Below are 14,575 nucleotides of genomic sequence, written 5' to 3'. Positions count from 1 at the left end.
TTGAGAAACTACTTCCCAAGCAGGGCTTGTGTGCTCTCTGCTTTCTTAGAAAATGATCGTGACTTCGTTAGGCTTTACAAGTTTTGGTCAAGCTTTCATGTGTATGTCCTATATTTTTTTTCTCAAAATTAAGCACTGTATTTGTGTTTTTTGTTACAAAAATGAATTCTCCATCCTGAATGGAGGAATTTAGCTCTTCCTTTGAGCTATGGGTGGATTTACTCTTAAATTGTCTAGCCCTTTTTTGTTGATACAGACAAATGGATATAATTTCCTTCTGTATAATTTTCTAGGATGTAAGTAATAGCAAACATGAAAATTCTTTTTCACAAAAATAAGACTTGATAACTAATCAGTGCGCGGGATCTTTTGATGTGGTGCATTTTTCAGGTATTGGAGTTTAAGTATGTATTTGATGATGCTGCAGATTTTTGAAGCTAGCAATTTGCATTTCCTGTATATTTACTCTTTCATGAGAGAAAAATTAATCATCCATTTTGTTATTTGTTCTGGCACATTAAATAGTGGAGGACACAGAAGAAGATTTTTTTTTTTCTTAGCTGCATAAAAACTTTTCACATCAATTTAATAACCACAGTTTCATCTTCGTGCTTGAATCATCTGTGTGGCATCTCCTTTTATCTGTATTAATACTATTTCCTTCAAATACAAGGCAGAAGTAATGGGGGAGGAACATGGCAAATCGGTGAGTTCTTTACCATCTGTTTTAAAAAAACAGAAACCAGATGTTAGTATCCAATAGTTTCTTAGGTATCATCTCCAGCCTTTCAGTGGAGACTTTAATTGAATGTATGTATTGTGCCTTAGTAATACTATTTCTGAAAGGAAAGTTGCTCTGGTGAAGTGATGGTTTTTATGTAGTTTTTCACCATGTTGCAAACTTCACACGCAATGCTGCTGAAGATGAGCGTTTTGTCATTAATGTGGGTATCTATGGTAGACTTGTTGAGTACTCCTGTGTTAAGCTCCTTCTCATACATCCTGGTTCCACAGCCAGCTGGTCTGGTTTACAGCATCAGTGCTGCTGGACACTTCCCTCCCTCCCTGCTCCCAAGCCCTCATTTCTGCCCCTTCCCTCATGAGCAGCGGTAAGTCACATGGCTACTCTGCAGTCTGGATCAGGAAACTGCTGTGACTCCACCTGGGGAGCAGGAAGGTGACATTTTCCTTCAGGACAGCTGCCCAGTGCCACAGAGTTTGCTGTGTGTGTGCCTGAGCAGGCTTGTCTTGCTCAAGGGAAGGGAGTGAGGGCAGTCTGGAGGAGGAGCAGTCACTGCTTTTGGTGGCACTGCAGACTCATTGCGTGATACCAGCCTGAGCTGGCAGTGGCACAGCTTTGGTGACAGAAGGCACTGTCCAGGATTGGTGGACATCTGTTGTACTGGTTACCAGAAGACATTGTGTGGAAGAGGGTGTTAGTCTCAGTTGACACAATGATGAGTGGCCCTGTTTGGATGGATGGTGCTTTGTACCATCGGAGCAGTGCAGTATTCATGTGAAAAGCCACCTGCACTAAAGAGGGGTGTGTACAAAACCAGCTGTCTGGCTGTATAACAGGTGGTACAAGGAAAAAAATCTTTCTTATATCCCCTAGCATAATGTACTGAGACTAGTATTTGCAGGATATTATCTTGCTCAGTTTATGGAAATTGAGGTTTGTCATTTTCAAAACCTTGCAGCAAGCTTATTGGGATACTATGGCTCCTAAAGCTCTAAAGTGGAGCACCTATGGATACTATGGATCCTAAAGTTCCTAAAGTAGAACACCAAAATATTTTGGAAGGCACAGTACTTTATGCTTCTGTACAAATAGGCTTAGATGTTTGCTTTGGCTTGAACTTGTCTAATAAACAGTTTGAAGGGGGGAACCTCCCCCCCCTGTTACTCTTGTTCCCCTGAAAGTATCACGCTGGCTGTGACTGCTTGGCTCTTTTATGATAGTACTTGGAGAGAGAATAATTAACTACACAATGCCTGGAGGTTTTCAATCTTAACTTTCATCTTCAGCATCTGTTGTGTTCAAATAGAATCCTCAACAAATTCTCACTTTGTAATATTAAACAAAAATACAAGCCCTAAGTAGCCTCAACTTCGTAGCAATACAGAAGCTGTCCTATGTTATCCTCTTCTTGCCTCACCTTCAGTCAGTGGACATAAGACATGAGACTGAGTGTTTTAAAGTTTCTGGGGGTGCATTTACTATAGATTCATATTACAGCAAAGTGTTATGAATGTTTTATAAATAATTTTTTCCCCTTGCCTTTAAAACTTGAAAGTATTTCTTCTAGAAGAGTTTTCCTTTTTTATCTCATCAAGTTCATCCTTTTTTTCTGAATTTCTAAGTTAGTTTGAGATGCTACATTTTGTTGGTGACAGTGCTAAAGCAAAATGCCAGGAAGGGAAAGAATGGCAGTAAAGTATCATTATTAGAGACTTCTTGTGATTAAAAAAAACCTACGGAGTCTGGGGAGGAAAGTCAGAAAGCTTAGGAGTAGTACAAGGCAGCAAAATAATAGCGCTGTTTAGAGATGGAGTTTTTACATGGTTTTTGGAAGAGAGGGATGGACAGCAATAAAGAGGAGAAAATGTAAATAGCTGTAGCATGCAGTAATAGAGAGGTGTAAATAGCATAGGTTGACAAGGGAATTTGTTGTTCTTGTTGAAGCAAGGAGCTAAAATATCTGATCCATGGATCCAGCTTACATGGCTTGGTTCTGGGGCATTGTGCATCTCTGTTACTTTACACCTAGCCTGGAGATGTTTTCCAGCTGGAATACTGGCAGTGTGATTGGGATGCTTGTAGGTGCTCGGCAGCCTGCAGTCACCTGGGGATGTAGATGAGGAACAGATGGAAGAACTTACTTAGTCTGGCAAGCACTTAGGGAAGTGGATGAGGTACACATGAGTCTGGTGTGGCTGCACTGATGACCGGATGGGCTGCGTGGTCCATGTTCCTGTGTGTGCCTCTGTGTCCCATGAGCTGCAGCTGCAGAACAAACTTTCTGGAGATTTCTACTGCCTTCTGCATGAGCTTGGAAAGCAAAAGCACAACAATTTCTTTTTATTTCCTGCACGCTGTTCCCTTGCCCTTTGTGCAGGGTAGGCTTCAGTGATTTGGGGAAATTCTGGCACAGCTCTGAGGGGGAATATTAAAGGAACATGTGGATGTGGTCCCGAACATCTTGCTCTGGGTGGTCCTGTCTGGGCAGGGAGGTGCACCAGACTGACCTTCAGCAGTCCCTTCCAGCCCCTCCCATTCCATCAATCTGTGGAGTGTCTGACCTGGACATGGGTGAAAGGGCAAATCCTACATGGTTGATTCATGTCTCTGAGCTTCCAGGATTTTAAAAAGAGCTTTTAAATGGTTTTATAGTAGTAGAATGAAGTTTAAGGCAATGGATGACTAACCTTCTTGTGTTTCCATGATTTCTGAGTGCAAACTACAATGCTATAATGTCATTAAATGTGGCAAAGAGAGGTAACGAGATCTGCAAGAGGATTTTCTGTGTTCCATTTTGCATTCATATTTGCAAAAATACATAGCAATTTGCTTGCTTTACTAAATTCCTGATTAAAAGTAATTAGGAAATGTCACAGCAGCTTTGAAAGTAATAGTAAAGGTAGCAAGTACAGCAGCAGCTTGTTTCCTTCCTATATCTCTTAGATGATTGTGCAGTATTGCTGACGTGGAGGCAGAGTCTTAATTTGCTATTCTGAGTTAGAAAAGCCTCCTTTTACATCGTAAAGCTTTCACTACTGTTGCAAACGAAGTAATTTCAGGTGATGTTTACCAAGCTTATTTCCCCTGCAGGGAATTAAGTTTCAGGTTTCAGATAAGGTCATGCCATTATGTGTATCATGGGATTGTAGTGCTTTCAAAACTACTCTTTGGATTTTGTAGGCTACACAGGCAGCTTGATGTGTACTTGTAGATCATTTTGGATTTGTTAAGAGCTCTGTGAAAACCTTTGGTGGTGTCAATTTTCATGTTTTATTTCCCACACATACTGGTATTGGCATCCTAGTAGGAAAAGATGCAGACAGTATGTTTGGCTAGGATGCCGTAACCTTACCCTGGATTTTAACTGGCCATTTCAGTAGCTTCCTCGAATATTGAGTTGTTATCCCATGTAGCTTCTGATAGCCAGGAATTGAAATGAGACCTGGCTAACAGGATGGTGGTTGTTGTCCTGCTCAGGAGCATTTGCTCTAACTGACCTGCAATGGGAAGAGGATGTACAGTCGAGACTGTTCTGACCACATGGCTATGAGAAGAGCATGAGAACAAGCGCACATGACTTTATCTATAACACAGTGATGGAGCCTTGTTTTCCTGGGGTTGGCTGAACGTGTGCCTGAAGATAGGAATTCCTTGTTTTCCTTTGCTTGCATGCATGGCTTCAAGTGTGGCGCTTAATTACTGGGTGGGGTTAGAGCACGAGTACTGGATGTTCTTACTTAACCCAAGCAAGCTCTTTCCATTGCTGGTCGTGAGGACAAACACATCACCTGAGTGTTGTTCTGCTCTAATTCTGCTAGAGGAAGAATCTGGTCTGCATGGGTTCTCTTGGCTTATTTGTCTGTTCACAGTTGTATTGTGTTGAACTTGGAGAATGGAGCAGCCCAGGAAGCTCAGCGTGTTTGTAGGCTGCAGCAAGGGAAGCCTTAGCAAGATCCTTGAAGCCTGCAGTGGGGGCCAGGAGCAATGGAATGAGGCCTTGGGAGGACTGTAAAAACCTCCAGGACCAGAAAGGGCATGATAGTGTTTGCTGCTGCTTAAATCTTTGACTGTGGCAGAAAGAGGTGAAAAATCTGAGCTTGTCTGTCTGAGTGACATGGACTATACTTGAGAATGCCTGTGAGTTCCTCTTTTTCACCAGACTATTTCTGCCTGTTCTTCCCAGAGGCACATTATGGATTTTCAACCTCCATGCCCCTGAATCTGTGTAATTTTCCTAAAGCTTTCTGCTCTCTGTCTATTCAGTAACTTCTTTTTGTGTGAGGTTGAAAGCTTGCTGTTGGCTTCAGCTCTTTGTTTACTTAGCTCAGACTGCACCGTAGCTTATAGGTGTTACGGGAAATGAAGGGCATCGGCATTTAGATAATTACTAAATTACTAGTTTTGTTTGTAATGGTGATGGGTTTGTTAGAAATCCCAAGAGGCAATGAGGAATTAATTAATATGAATTTAGTAGGTTGTTTGTATTTTCTTGTTGCTGTTTTGGTTGGGATTTTGTGTAATATACTTAAGAATGTATATGAAGCAATAGTTGTGTTATACCTGTTGAGCTGTAATGATATCCTTCCTCCCAGTTTATAAATGTAATCCATATGTGTGTTCATCTTACCAAATATTCAACGACTGTAACCGTAGTGTACTTACACTGCAATCGTTACAATTCCATTAGAGTTTTATTTCATCACTCTAAAGTTTGGCACATGAATGAATAGTCCATAAGGACCTTTCTGGTTTATATGCATTACATTATCAATTGGACTAAAGATTTATTTGGATGTAAAATCTAATAAACAGAAGGTTAATGACATAAGCTTCAGTTTTATATTGTAATTTTAGTATGCAGCTAATTTGATTGATAATTATGGTTGTATGTAGACACAGGGCCTTTTTATGTTGAACACCTTTTGAGATCAAGTCCTTAGACTATATAATTCCCTGGAGTTTTCTTTATGCCTGCATGGGTTGGAAGCTGTACCATAGCTGTGGGAGTGTGATGTGTGCTGGTTGGCTGCATGGCTTGTCCCAGTTTGATCAGTAAATCCTGCAATCCCCTGTGGGAAGTTTTATCCCAATTTAGTTGGTACTGCTGTTGTGCTGTGATGGAGTATTTAGACAGCCTAAGAAAATGTAGAAAAAGTTTACATCTCTAAAAAGCTTTGCTGAATGAAGAGACTTTGTGAAGGAACAGAAAGGTAAATACATTTATAGTGAACTGCAGGTAGTTGAGCTCTAGTTCTGGATGGAGCACTGTTGGAGATACAACTTCCACTATGTTTTCTTTTGTTATTTTATACTCAAAAAATCATCATAAGCAGAACTCAGAATATTTTTTTTATTTCCTCTTCCATGTATCAGTAAGTCTTGAGGATTATTTTAATCTTCTATTTTAAGAATATGCTTCCCTTGAAATCAGAATTTTGAGAATGCATTGCTCAAGGCTTGATAAACTTGGGTGAAATATTCTGTGGCTTTCTAAGCAGAATCTAATTGCCCCCCATGTATACAGACTGTGGCTACAAGAAAGTAATTGTTTAGTTAGAAACTAAACTGTAACTAAAATGATTTAAAGTAATTGCTCAGTGTTCTGATTTTCTGGATCCTAGGTGAGATCCTAGATAATGAGTGTATAGCTACTACAAAAAATACAGCTGAAGGAACTGTAGTTTTTTGGTTGAGTCAAAAAATGCACTTTTAGTTCTTAAAATAAACTAGAGAGTTTGTGCAATCCACCTCCATACCTTTGAATATCCTATCCAGAACATTCCCTGGGTCACTTACAGACACTGTATTCAAAAAGGCAGAAACAGAAATGTTTATTCTCCTTACTTGAGTTTCAGTAGTGCAAAATAAAGAGAGCAAAAGCAGGTGAAATTATGGTTACACACAGATCAGACACCTGAAATCTGGCCTGCAAAAAAATGTATTTTGGGATCTGCTGTTTGCTTTACTTGTCAGGTCAAGAGAGTGCATTTTGAAAGGAAAGTACTGTTGATGCATTGAAGCATCAGTGTGTAAGTGTCCAGCCTATTCTGTTGTCTGTCTCCAAAAAACAGACTGACTATCCACCCAAATGTAAATATGGAGTATTTATCTGCGCTGTCAGTTCTTCTGTGCTTTTGTGTCATTTTCAACTAAAATAATGGAAATTATTGTTTTGATAAAGATAACTGTGTGCCTTTTCTGTGGAAGGGTTCCAGATTTATTCAGAAATGTGCGTGTAGTCCCTGTGTAGAGCCAGAAGAGATGTGTGCAGTGGTAGGAGGAGCTTGAGAGGATTGCTTGGTGCGTGTGGGTTTGGTCTTCTTCCTGAAGAGCTCATTATGACTCTTAGTAGGGCTGGACTATGTTGGAAGGTTTGCTTTTGAGTGAGACTACACAATTATTTTTAATAAAATACAAAAACCTACCTCAGTGTAATGATAACATACTTCTGTGTATCACTGGCAGCCACTACCCAGACACCAGTTGACAAAGCCATGCAGAATTTTGTCTAATTTCTTGCCTGCTGTATCAGATCAATAATGTTTGTAGAATTGCTGCACTACCCCCTTGCCCACAGTTCTGTTTGTTCTTGAGGGATTGCTTTATCTATGTGCTCTTAATTAAGTCACAAATTCCTTGGCCAGTAGCTTCTAATAACCATGTGGAAGTTTAATCTTCCTTTAATTGTCGGTATCAAGACAGTTTTTGCTGGATTTTAAGGTAAGGTAATATAACTTTGTTCACAGATGTTTTATTGCAGAGCTTCAAGTTGTCTCATATTCTCAGAACAAGTAAACTCATCTATTACTTCTCAAACTCACTACCAATCATAGTCAAATATGTTCACTGTTAAACCACATGCCTTGAGTGAGATGCTTCCTTCCGACTTTTAAGTTGTGGGAAAGGAGAAAGAATCTTAGTAAGTTCTTTAAAGACTACTTCTTCCAAAGCAGAGATTGCAAATAGCACTTGGAAATTTTATCTTGGATCATAATTTGTCTTAATTTTTTTGGCCTCTGCATTTAGTATTTTAGGAATTGCTGAGTTCTTATTGTGTTGTTGTTTCTTGTTGGATTTTTGAGTCTCTCTCTGGAGCAGTAGGTGTCTTAATTCTGAACATTTTGTGAAACTTTATGGTCATGTACTACCTGTACACTTATCTCCTCATAATTATCCAGACTAGATAATGCTGCTGAGGTAGCATTTTCTGGGATGTTGTGAGGAGAGGAGTGGACTGTGGATGGAAATTATCCATCAGAAGGTTTCTTGTGGAAGCACAATCTTGCATTGTCTTGATATGTCACTTTTGATATAACAATTAAACAATCTCCCTTTACTCTGCATCTGCTTTCAGATGTTTCCAGTGGGGTTTAGAGTTTACTTTTTGAATTTACAGAACAAGTCAGTTTTATTAACAAATATAGCCAGTAATTTATTTACTCTTGGAATGCACTTAGCCCTTGGGTAGATTGTGTCTGTATTGTCTAGAGCTGTTATCAACATGACCTGAATTTTATTTGTTTATATTGACTGAAATGCATTTTATGATTAAAAATGTTGTGCACAAGATATTCAGCTTTCAAAGCTTTTAAATTGTTATGGGTTTTTCATATCTGGGTTACTGCGATTTATAGGCCAGATGCCAAAGAAACAGTGTGTCACATATCCCTGCACCTTTTTACCACTGTAGTGGGTTTTTTGCTTCCAAGTTTGTTTTTTGAGTCGGTAGTAAATAGATACTTTTTTTTTTCTTTTTTTTTTTGCAGAGCTTGGGTATATCTGGATATTTAAACTCCTCCACTGTGTTAAGAGAACTACAAGGCGCAGCTTGACAGAAATAAGTTCCCCACGATCTTGTGTTAAAAGAACAAAAATAGCAGAGTGCCACCATACTTCTGTGGTTTCTTTAGTAGAACCACTGTGTGCTAGTAGTGACGTAGGAAATCGTGTCCTGGTGTTGTTGCATTGTTTGCATTTCTGTTACCTTTCCTAGAATACCCTGGGGTAGTGTGTCACTCTTGCCCCAGAAGGAATTGGTGTCAGTATTTATCATATAATCACTCTGTAACTGCATTTCAGAACAACAGAAGGGACCTTAGGATGTCTACAGACTTTTGCTCACAGCTGTTTGTTTCATTGCTCAATTTCAAACTGAACTCTCGCCTTTCTCTAAACTCTGACTGGTCAAGTGTTGAAAATCTCAGGGCAGGGACTGCACAAACTGTTTGGGCAACTTGTTCCACAGCTTGACTGACCTTGGTGTGAAGTTGCTCCCATGCCATCTCCCATCAGCTCCTCCCTCTATCAGAATACCTTTCCACCATGAGTGGCTGTGAAGAGCCTGTCTGTGCTGCTTTTGTAATGTCCTGCGTGTTGAAGGATTGCTCTAGGGCCCTCTGAAGCCACCTTTTGCCCAGGCTGAAAAAGCTCCATTCTGTCCCTGTCCTTGCAGGGTAAGAGCTCCAGCCCATAACCTTCTTGATGGCCTTCTGCTGAATGTGCCTTACTTATTGCTGTCTCTCTTGTATCAGAGAGCCCGAAACAGGACACGTGGCCACGGTTTTCCAGGTGTCATCCAGCAAGTGTCATCTCTTCCTCTGCACCACGGCCGTGCCCTTTGAGCTCGTGTGCTGTCAGCTGTCCTTGGGGAATGCTCCTAACATGGAGCAGGGTGTCAGGTCCTTTTCCAGCCAGCTGCTTCCCAGACTGTCTCATGATGAGTACATTACTCCACCCCAGCTGCGGGTTTACATGTTCAGGGGGTCAGTTTTGAAGGAAGAAAAACCTCAGGTTCTCTTCCACCAAAACCAGCTGGATGTGAGTTTTCTTCCTTACAGTCCCAAGCAGTGCAATTTCTTTTGTGATGTATCATGAGGTACTTAGTTTACTAACAGCCTGGAATAATCCACCTGCTAAAATCTCAGAAACCACTTTTCTGTGTTTTGTTGTGTTATCCATGTACATAGCTCAATTAATCTTGTTCAGGTATGCTTAGAAATTGGACACATTACATAAATTAATTGGGATTGGTGTTAGATGTGCATAATAGTTTTGATTTTAAACAGACATAAATTCTAATTTCTAAAAATGGCAAACTCAAATGACTCATTGATGTACTGTTCACCTTGAATATGACCATCCCATTATACTTCCTTTAGCAATAAAATATGGAGCTATGAAGTTTCACCTTACTGTAGCAAAATTCTGATCAAGTTCTAAATGGTGTTAGGGTGAACTCTTTCAGCTTTGCTGTGGTAGCTCTGGGGGCAGAACTGATCCTTCTGTTCTTGGAGGTAAATTTCTCAAGCATATTTGAGAAATACTTGACTGAACTTGGCTCTGGTGTTACTGTGTCAAGTTGATGTACTTGCCCACCTAATTTTGTTGGAAATTAATCTGCTGGATGTGCAAGTGAATGTAAAGCTGGGTGGCCAGCTCCTGTTATCTGAAAAGAAAGATAATCACCAAACAAAAGCCAAGCTATTAATTTAGGTATTTTTCTTGTTTTGGTTAGAGAGATGAACAGCTTTTGGTATTTAGAATATCCTTAAATTTAATTTCTAAGAATTTTCTAGTTTTCTTCCAGTGTAGTCACTGCCATAACAGGCATTTGTCATTGCTTCTTTCTGTGGTGGTTTTTTTTTTTTTTTGAAAGTCTGTAAAAGCATTCTCTTGTAATGTCAATCCAATGCTGCATATGCACGTTTTACTCCTGGATTGTCTCCTTTTTCCTGACCTTGGGCTGGATGATTCATCCTTCTCTGAAGGCACCATATCACTGAACACTTCTTCCCTGTCTGCTGTCCCCAAGCTGTAACCTCTGCAATAAAGGAGTAACTGTACCAGTCTAAAGCTGCCTGTGTGAAGAGTGTCCAGGTGTGGGCTTGTGAGCCTGGCATGTTCTTGGTGTTTCGTTTTTCCACCACCCCCCACACCCTGTTTCAGCCCATTGTGCACAGGAGTACGTCCCTGAAAGCTTCATTTCCTGTGCACGCCTCAGATTTCATTTTAACTTACCTGTATTTTGATGTAGCAACGAGCTATTCAGAAGTTAGAAGAAGGCAGGATTATCTTATTACTGTCATCATTTTGCTGTGTCCTTAGGCTCTCTCAACTTGTGTAATCACTGTACTGTTAAGCTTCAGAGACTGGTTTTTCGTTTGATGGAAGGTACAGAGTATGACGTATTCTGGACTTGATGAGGACGTATGGATATTACTGCTGTGCAGCTGATAATAGCAGACTCTGCCCTCGTCTAAGTTCTCCTCACAAGTCCAAGGATTTATTAAAAAACTGGTAATTTAGCTCCTAGTGAAATGCCCCAGCAGTGAGCAGGAGTAGTAGCAGCTTTCTGGTAACCTGAATTGTGATATTTGTGTGCAGAAATACAAATAGGGAAAAAGTAATAATGGAATTTAAACAGTCTAATATGCTACAGCATAAGGTAGAATAAGGCTATTATTTAATTAGCCAGTAACAAATCTTAACCTTATTTTAGATCAAGAAGCAGTGGTGAAACAGGAACTTATCCTAAGTTTTGCTCTCATTGTTTCTTGAGGCCAATTCAGATGATAAATCTATACATGGATGATAGTTGGAGTGAAGTAGAAAAGCTAATAAACTTCATGAAGCCTAAGAAAGTGGCATTTTCCACTTAGTCTCTTGTTGGTGAGTCTGAGTTTGTCCCAGTATGAAGTTTTCTATTTTTGATTTTTTTTTTCTTCTTTTTACAGGAGAAAAGGGTTTAAAGTCTTCATTTTACTTACGTAATAATGTACGTCTTCAAGTTTGTTAGGCCAGATTGAGAGTACATAGTCTGAACCATGCATCTGGGTCATGGCTTTGGGACAGTTCCAGACAGAACAAAGCTCACCGTAGATCTGTGCTTAGCCAAAATTCAGTGGCCTTGCTTGGCTCATAAGTCTCATACCTTGATGTGGTTCCCAGGCAGGATGAGGACATGGGGTCTATAGTGTGCTCTTCAATTTAGATATGACAGTAAATGACAGGATTTTGATTTCATTGCTACCAGTCTTTATTGTTCTATGGTATGTTTTTTCTATGAGTAGTTTACACACTTGTGGAAGCCATGTTTATCCAAAGTGGAATTAAGTCTTTGCTTAATAGGATATCAAGGGTTAGAACGATTTACCAGGGAAACCATAAGGAAGTGTCACCATTAATGCTTAATTCAGGATTAGCTGCCTTCATGTGGGGTGGACCTGTTTTCACTTGTAGCTGCAAGTTTCCTTAGGGAAGCCTTAGGTAAATGCTCTGGTTTGTGCTGTTGGGGTGGTTAGAGGTGGTGGAAGCAGCCTTGTGCAGCCTCAGCCCATGAGATGTGGCAGTGCAGTCTCTGTGCTCCTAGAGCAGGGTGCCAGCCTGCCTGGACTGTACTTTCTGCTGGCTTTGGGACTTTATTTCCAGAGAGATCTGGAGTCATCAGGATTTCTAAATGCATCCATCTGATAAAGTTGGCTATAATCTTACCGTGGCTTGCTCTCTCTCTCAGAGCCCTGGCTCCGTTTTTGCCTTGGCTAGCTTGAGAGAGAAACCACAGCTAGAAGGATTTTTCCCTCAGGGTCTCAAAAATCCCAGCGCAGCTGTGAACCTTTTCCTTTAGAGAGAGCAGGCCCCCATCAATGGCAAAAGGAAGGGTCTGCCCTTGGTCCAGGGGGAATCTGGGCTTTATTCAGTCTGTGGTCCTGCCCCGGCAGGGTCAGGAGCCCAGGCCAGTCCCTGTCCCAACAGAGTTTTTTCCATGTGGTCTCCTTGCTTTTATCCAGGGGGGAAGGGGCTAGAGGCAGGGACAAGCCACTACCCAATCAGGGATAAGGGGAGAATGGAACAGAGTTGGATTACATTCCAGTGTGGGAGAATGGGTGGGGAAAAGGAGCAGGGACAAATCTTGGGATGATACATTTTCCAGGGGAACAGGGGAGTACAGAAGAAACCATTACAAAACCCAGTATAAAAATGAAATACAATATAAGCCCAAATAATGCACAGCAACACATTCTGTAACAGTTTTGGTAATCTTCCCAAGCATTTCACCTCTTTATTGCATGTGGTGAGAAAAAAGTTGGTTCTTTTTATCTTTATTAAGATAAAGATGCTGATTCTGATACTGAAACAGCTTTTTGCTCAGTCTCGTTACTTTTGGCAGAGCTAACCTAGTACATCTGCCAAAACAAAGAAAGTGCAGTAAGAAAAAGACTTTATTGTATTCAACCAGAAATTGAGTTTGACTTTCAGCTAATATCTAATTAGGGGCTTAAACAGAAAAGTTAGAAATTACCTGTTCAGTATTTCAGTCTTGATGGACACATTTTAAAACCTAAACTAGTTAGTGTGGTAAATCAAAACAGGACCAATGTGACCTAAGAATTATTGAGGTGAAAATTTGAGCCTCTGGCTTAGAAAATTGATCCTGTGAAATTGGATCAAGCGTGATAGGAATGAAAACAGTTAAAGCCTCAACTACAAATTTCTTACTTTTAAAAGTGTTGGGGAAGCTGCTGTAGAGCCAAACAGAAATGGGCTTTTATATATTGCACTGCATGTAGAAAGTTATTTATCTTGGGTATTGCTATTGAAATAGAGAAACTGGAGGTGATACCCTGTGTTCAACTGTACACAGATAGGCACTGAATTGAGGTCTTGGGTGTGTTGTGCATCCTAACAAAATGTATGATTGGAACAGAAATGCACGTGCTGACTGCTTGAAACCTGCTTTCCAACATTTTCAAATGTTTAGAGTTAGAATTGGAAAAAATATTAATTACAGGATGCATCCCCACTTCTATAAAAATGTCCTCCAGTACCTAGGTGGTGCCTGTTTGATGCCAGCCTTTTGCTCCTAGCAGTATCAGAGCTTTTGTTCTTTCCCTGTACTTTAACAAATGTTTGTTACCAAGTCAGGAACCCAGCTGACCAAAATGGGAAAGGCAGAATTCTCGTTGTTACTGCATCAGCATATTCCGGACTTTAAAATATGTTGCAAAGTCTTTTTATGACTCTTGCCAGGGCCAAGTGGGCAATTTGAAGTCTCTTCCTTTTTCAGAAAGCAAAAGGTAACTTGTCATATATTTCATTTGGGATGTTAGTTTTTTTCTTCTTTTCCTGCTGCTTTTCCTGTGCTTTTTAATCCTTTCTCATGCTCAGCAGCAAAGGCACGTTGTTTTTATTCTCCCAATGTTTTGCTTGGTGTTCGGTTATTTTAAAATCCTTCCCCCTTGATAAATAAGCAGTATTCAGAAGGGAAAAAAGGGAAGTGCAAGGTTAATATTCAGCTTCTACCTAGCATATGTGTTAGTAAATTTTAAAATGTTTATATATATAACATCAATAAACTTCTATATTAGGGAAAAAACATCTCTAGGTAATTGGCTGAAAAAGTATCTACAGAAATAAACACTTTGGGATCCAGTGTTTTCATCTTCAGTTAATCTTTTCTGAAAGCGATGAAATCTACTCTCTTCGTGTGGATATAATTTCTGGTTTTAGTCTAAACTGATTCAGCACAACCAGTCTGCCGCTTCTATTCAGGTCTAGTTTGTGTTATGTAGACACACCTGTTGTTTTGGCAAAACCTCCCACTTTTTTATGGCAGAGGCTGATACTCGCTCAGTGGAGGTACTCCATAACAAGCTCTTGATGTTAAAGAGCTTAAACTCAGAACTGAAGTGATGCTTGCTGTTCTGGTAAGTGTATGCCTGAAGTGTGTGTGAGTAAAAGCCTCCTTGTATATGATATCAAACTGTAACAGTGTGATTTTTCCAGCTAAAACCAAAATGTTGGGATTTTGCCATCCTCTTCCATCAGCTTCTTAAT

General features: G+C 40.1%; 1 protein-coding gene across 14 annotated transcripts in view; it reads left to right on the top strand.

Moving 5' to 3' along the window:
* The window catches only part of CTNNA3 (catenin alpha 3), a 444,137-nt gene that overhangs the window by 293,492 nt on the left and 136,070 nt on the right, over nucleotides 1–14,575 (top strand). For 4 of the 14 annotated variants that reach the window (XM_058421607.1, XM_058421606.1, XM_058421610.1 and 1 more), the window contains one exon: nucleotides 674–706. The exons of the other annotated variants lie outside the window; for them this stretch is intronic. In XM_058421607.1, the coding sequence (XP_058277590.1) occupies nucleotides 674–706 (33 nt within the window). The remainder of the gene's footprint in view (nucleotides 1–673; nucleotides 707–14,575) is intronic. 14 annotated transcript variants of the gene reach the window in all.

The sequence above is a fragment of the Hirundo rustica genome, chromosome 8 (genome assembly GCF_015227805.2).
Source record: "Hirundo rustica isolate bHirRus1 chromosome 8, bHirRus1.pri.v3, whole genome shotgun sequence".
NCBI classification, from domain to species: Eukaryota; Metazoa; Chordata; class Aves; order Passeriformes; family Hirundinidae; genus Hirundo; species Hirundo rustica.
Note: the sequence above shows the minus strand (reverse complement) of the source record. Positions and strands in the feature narration are given on the sequence as shown.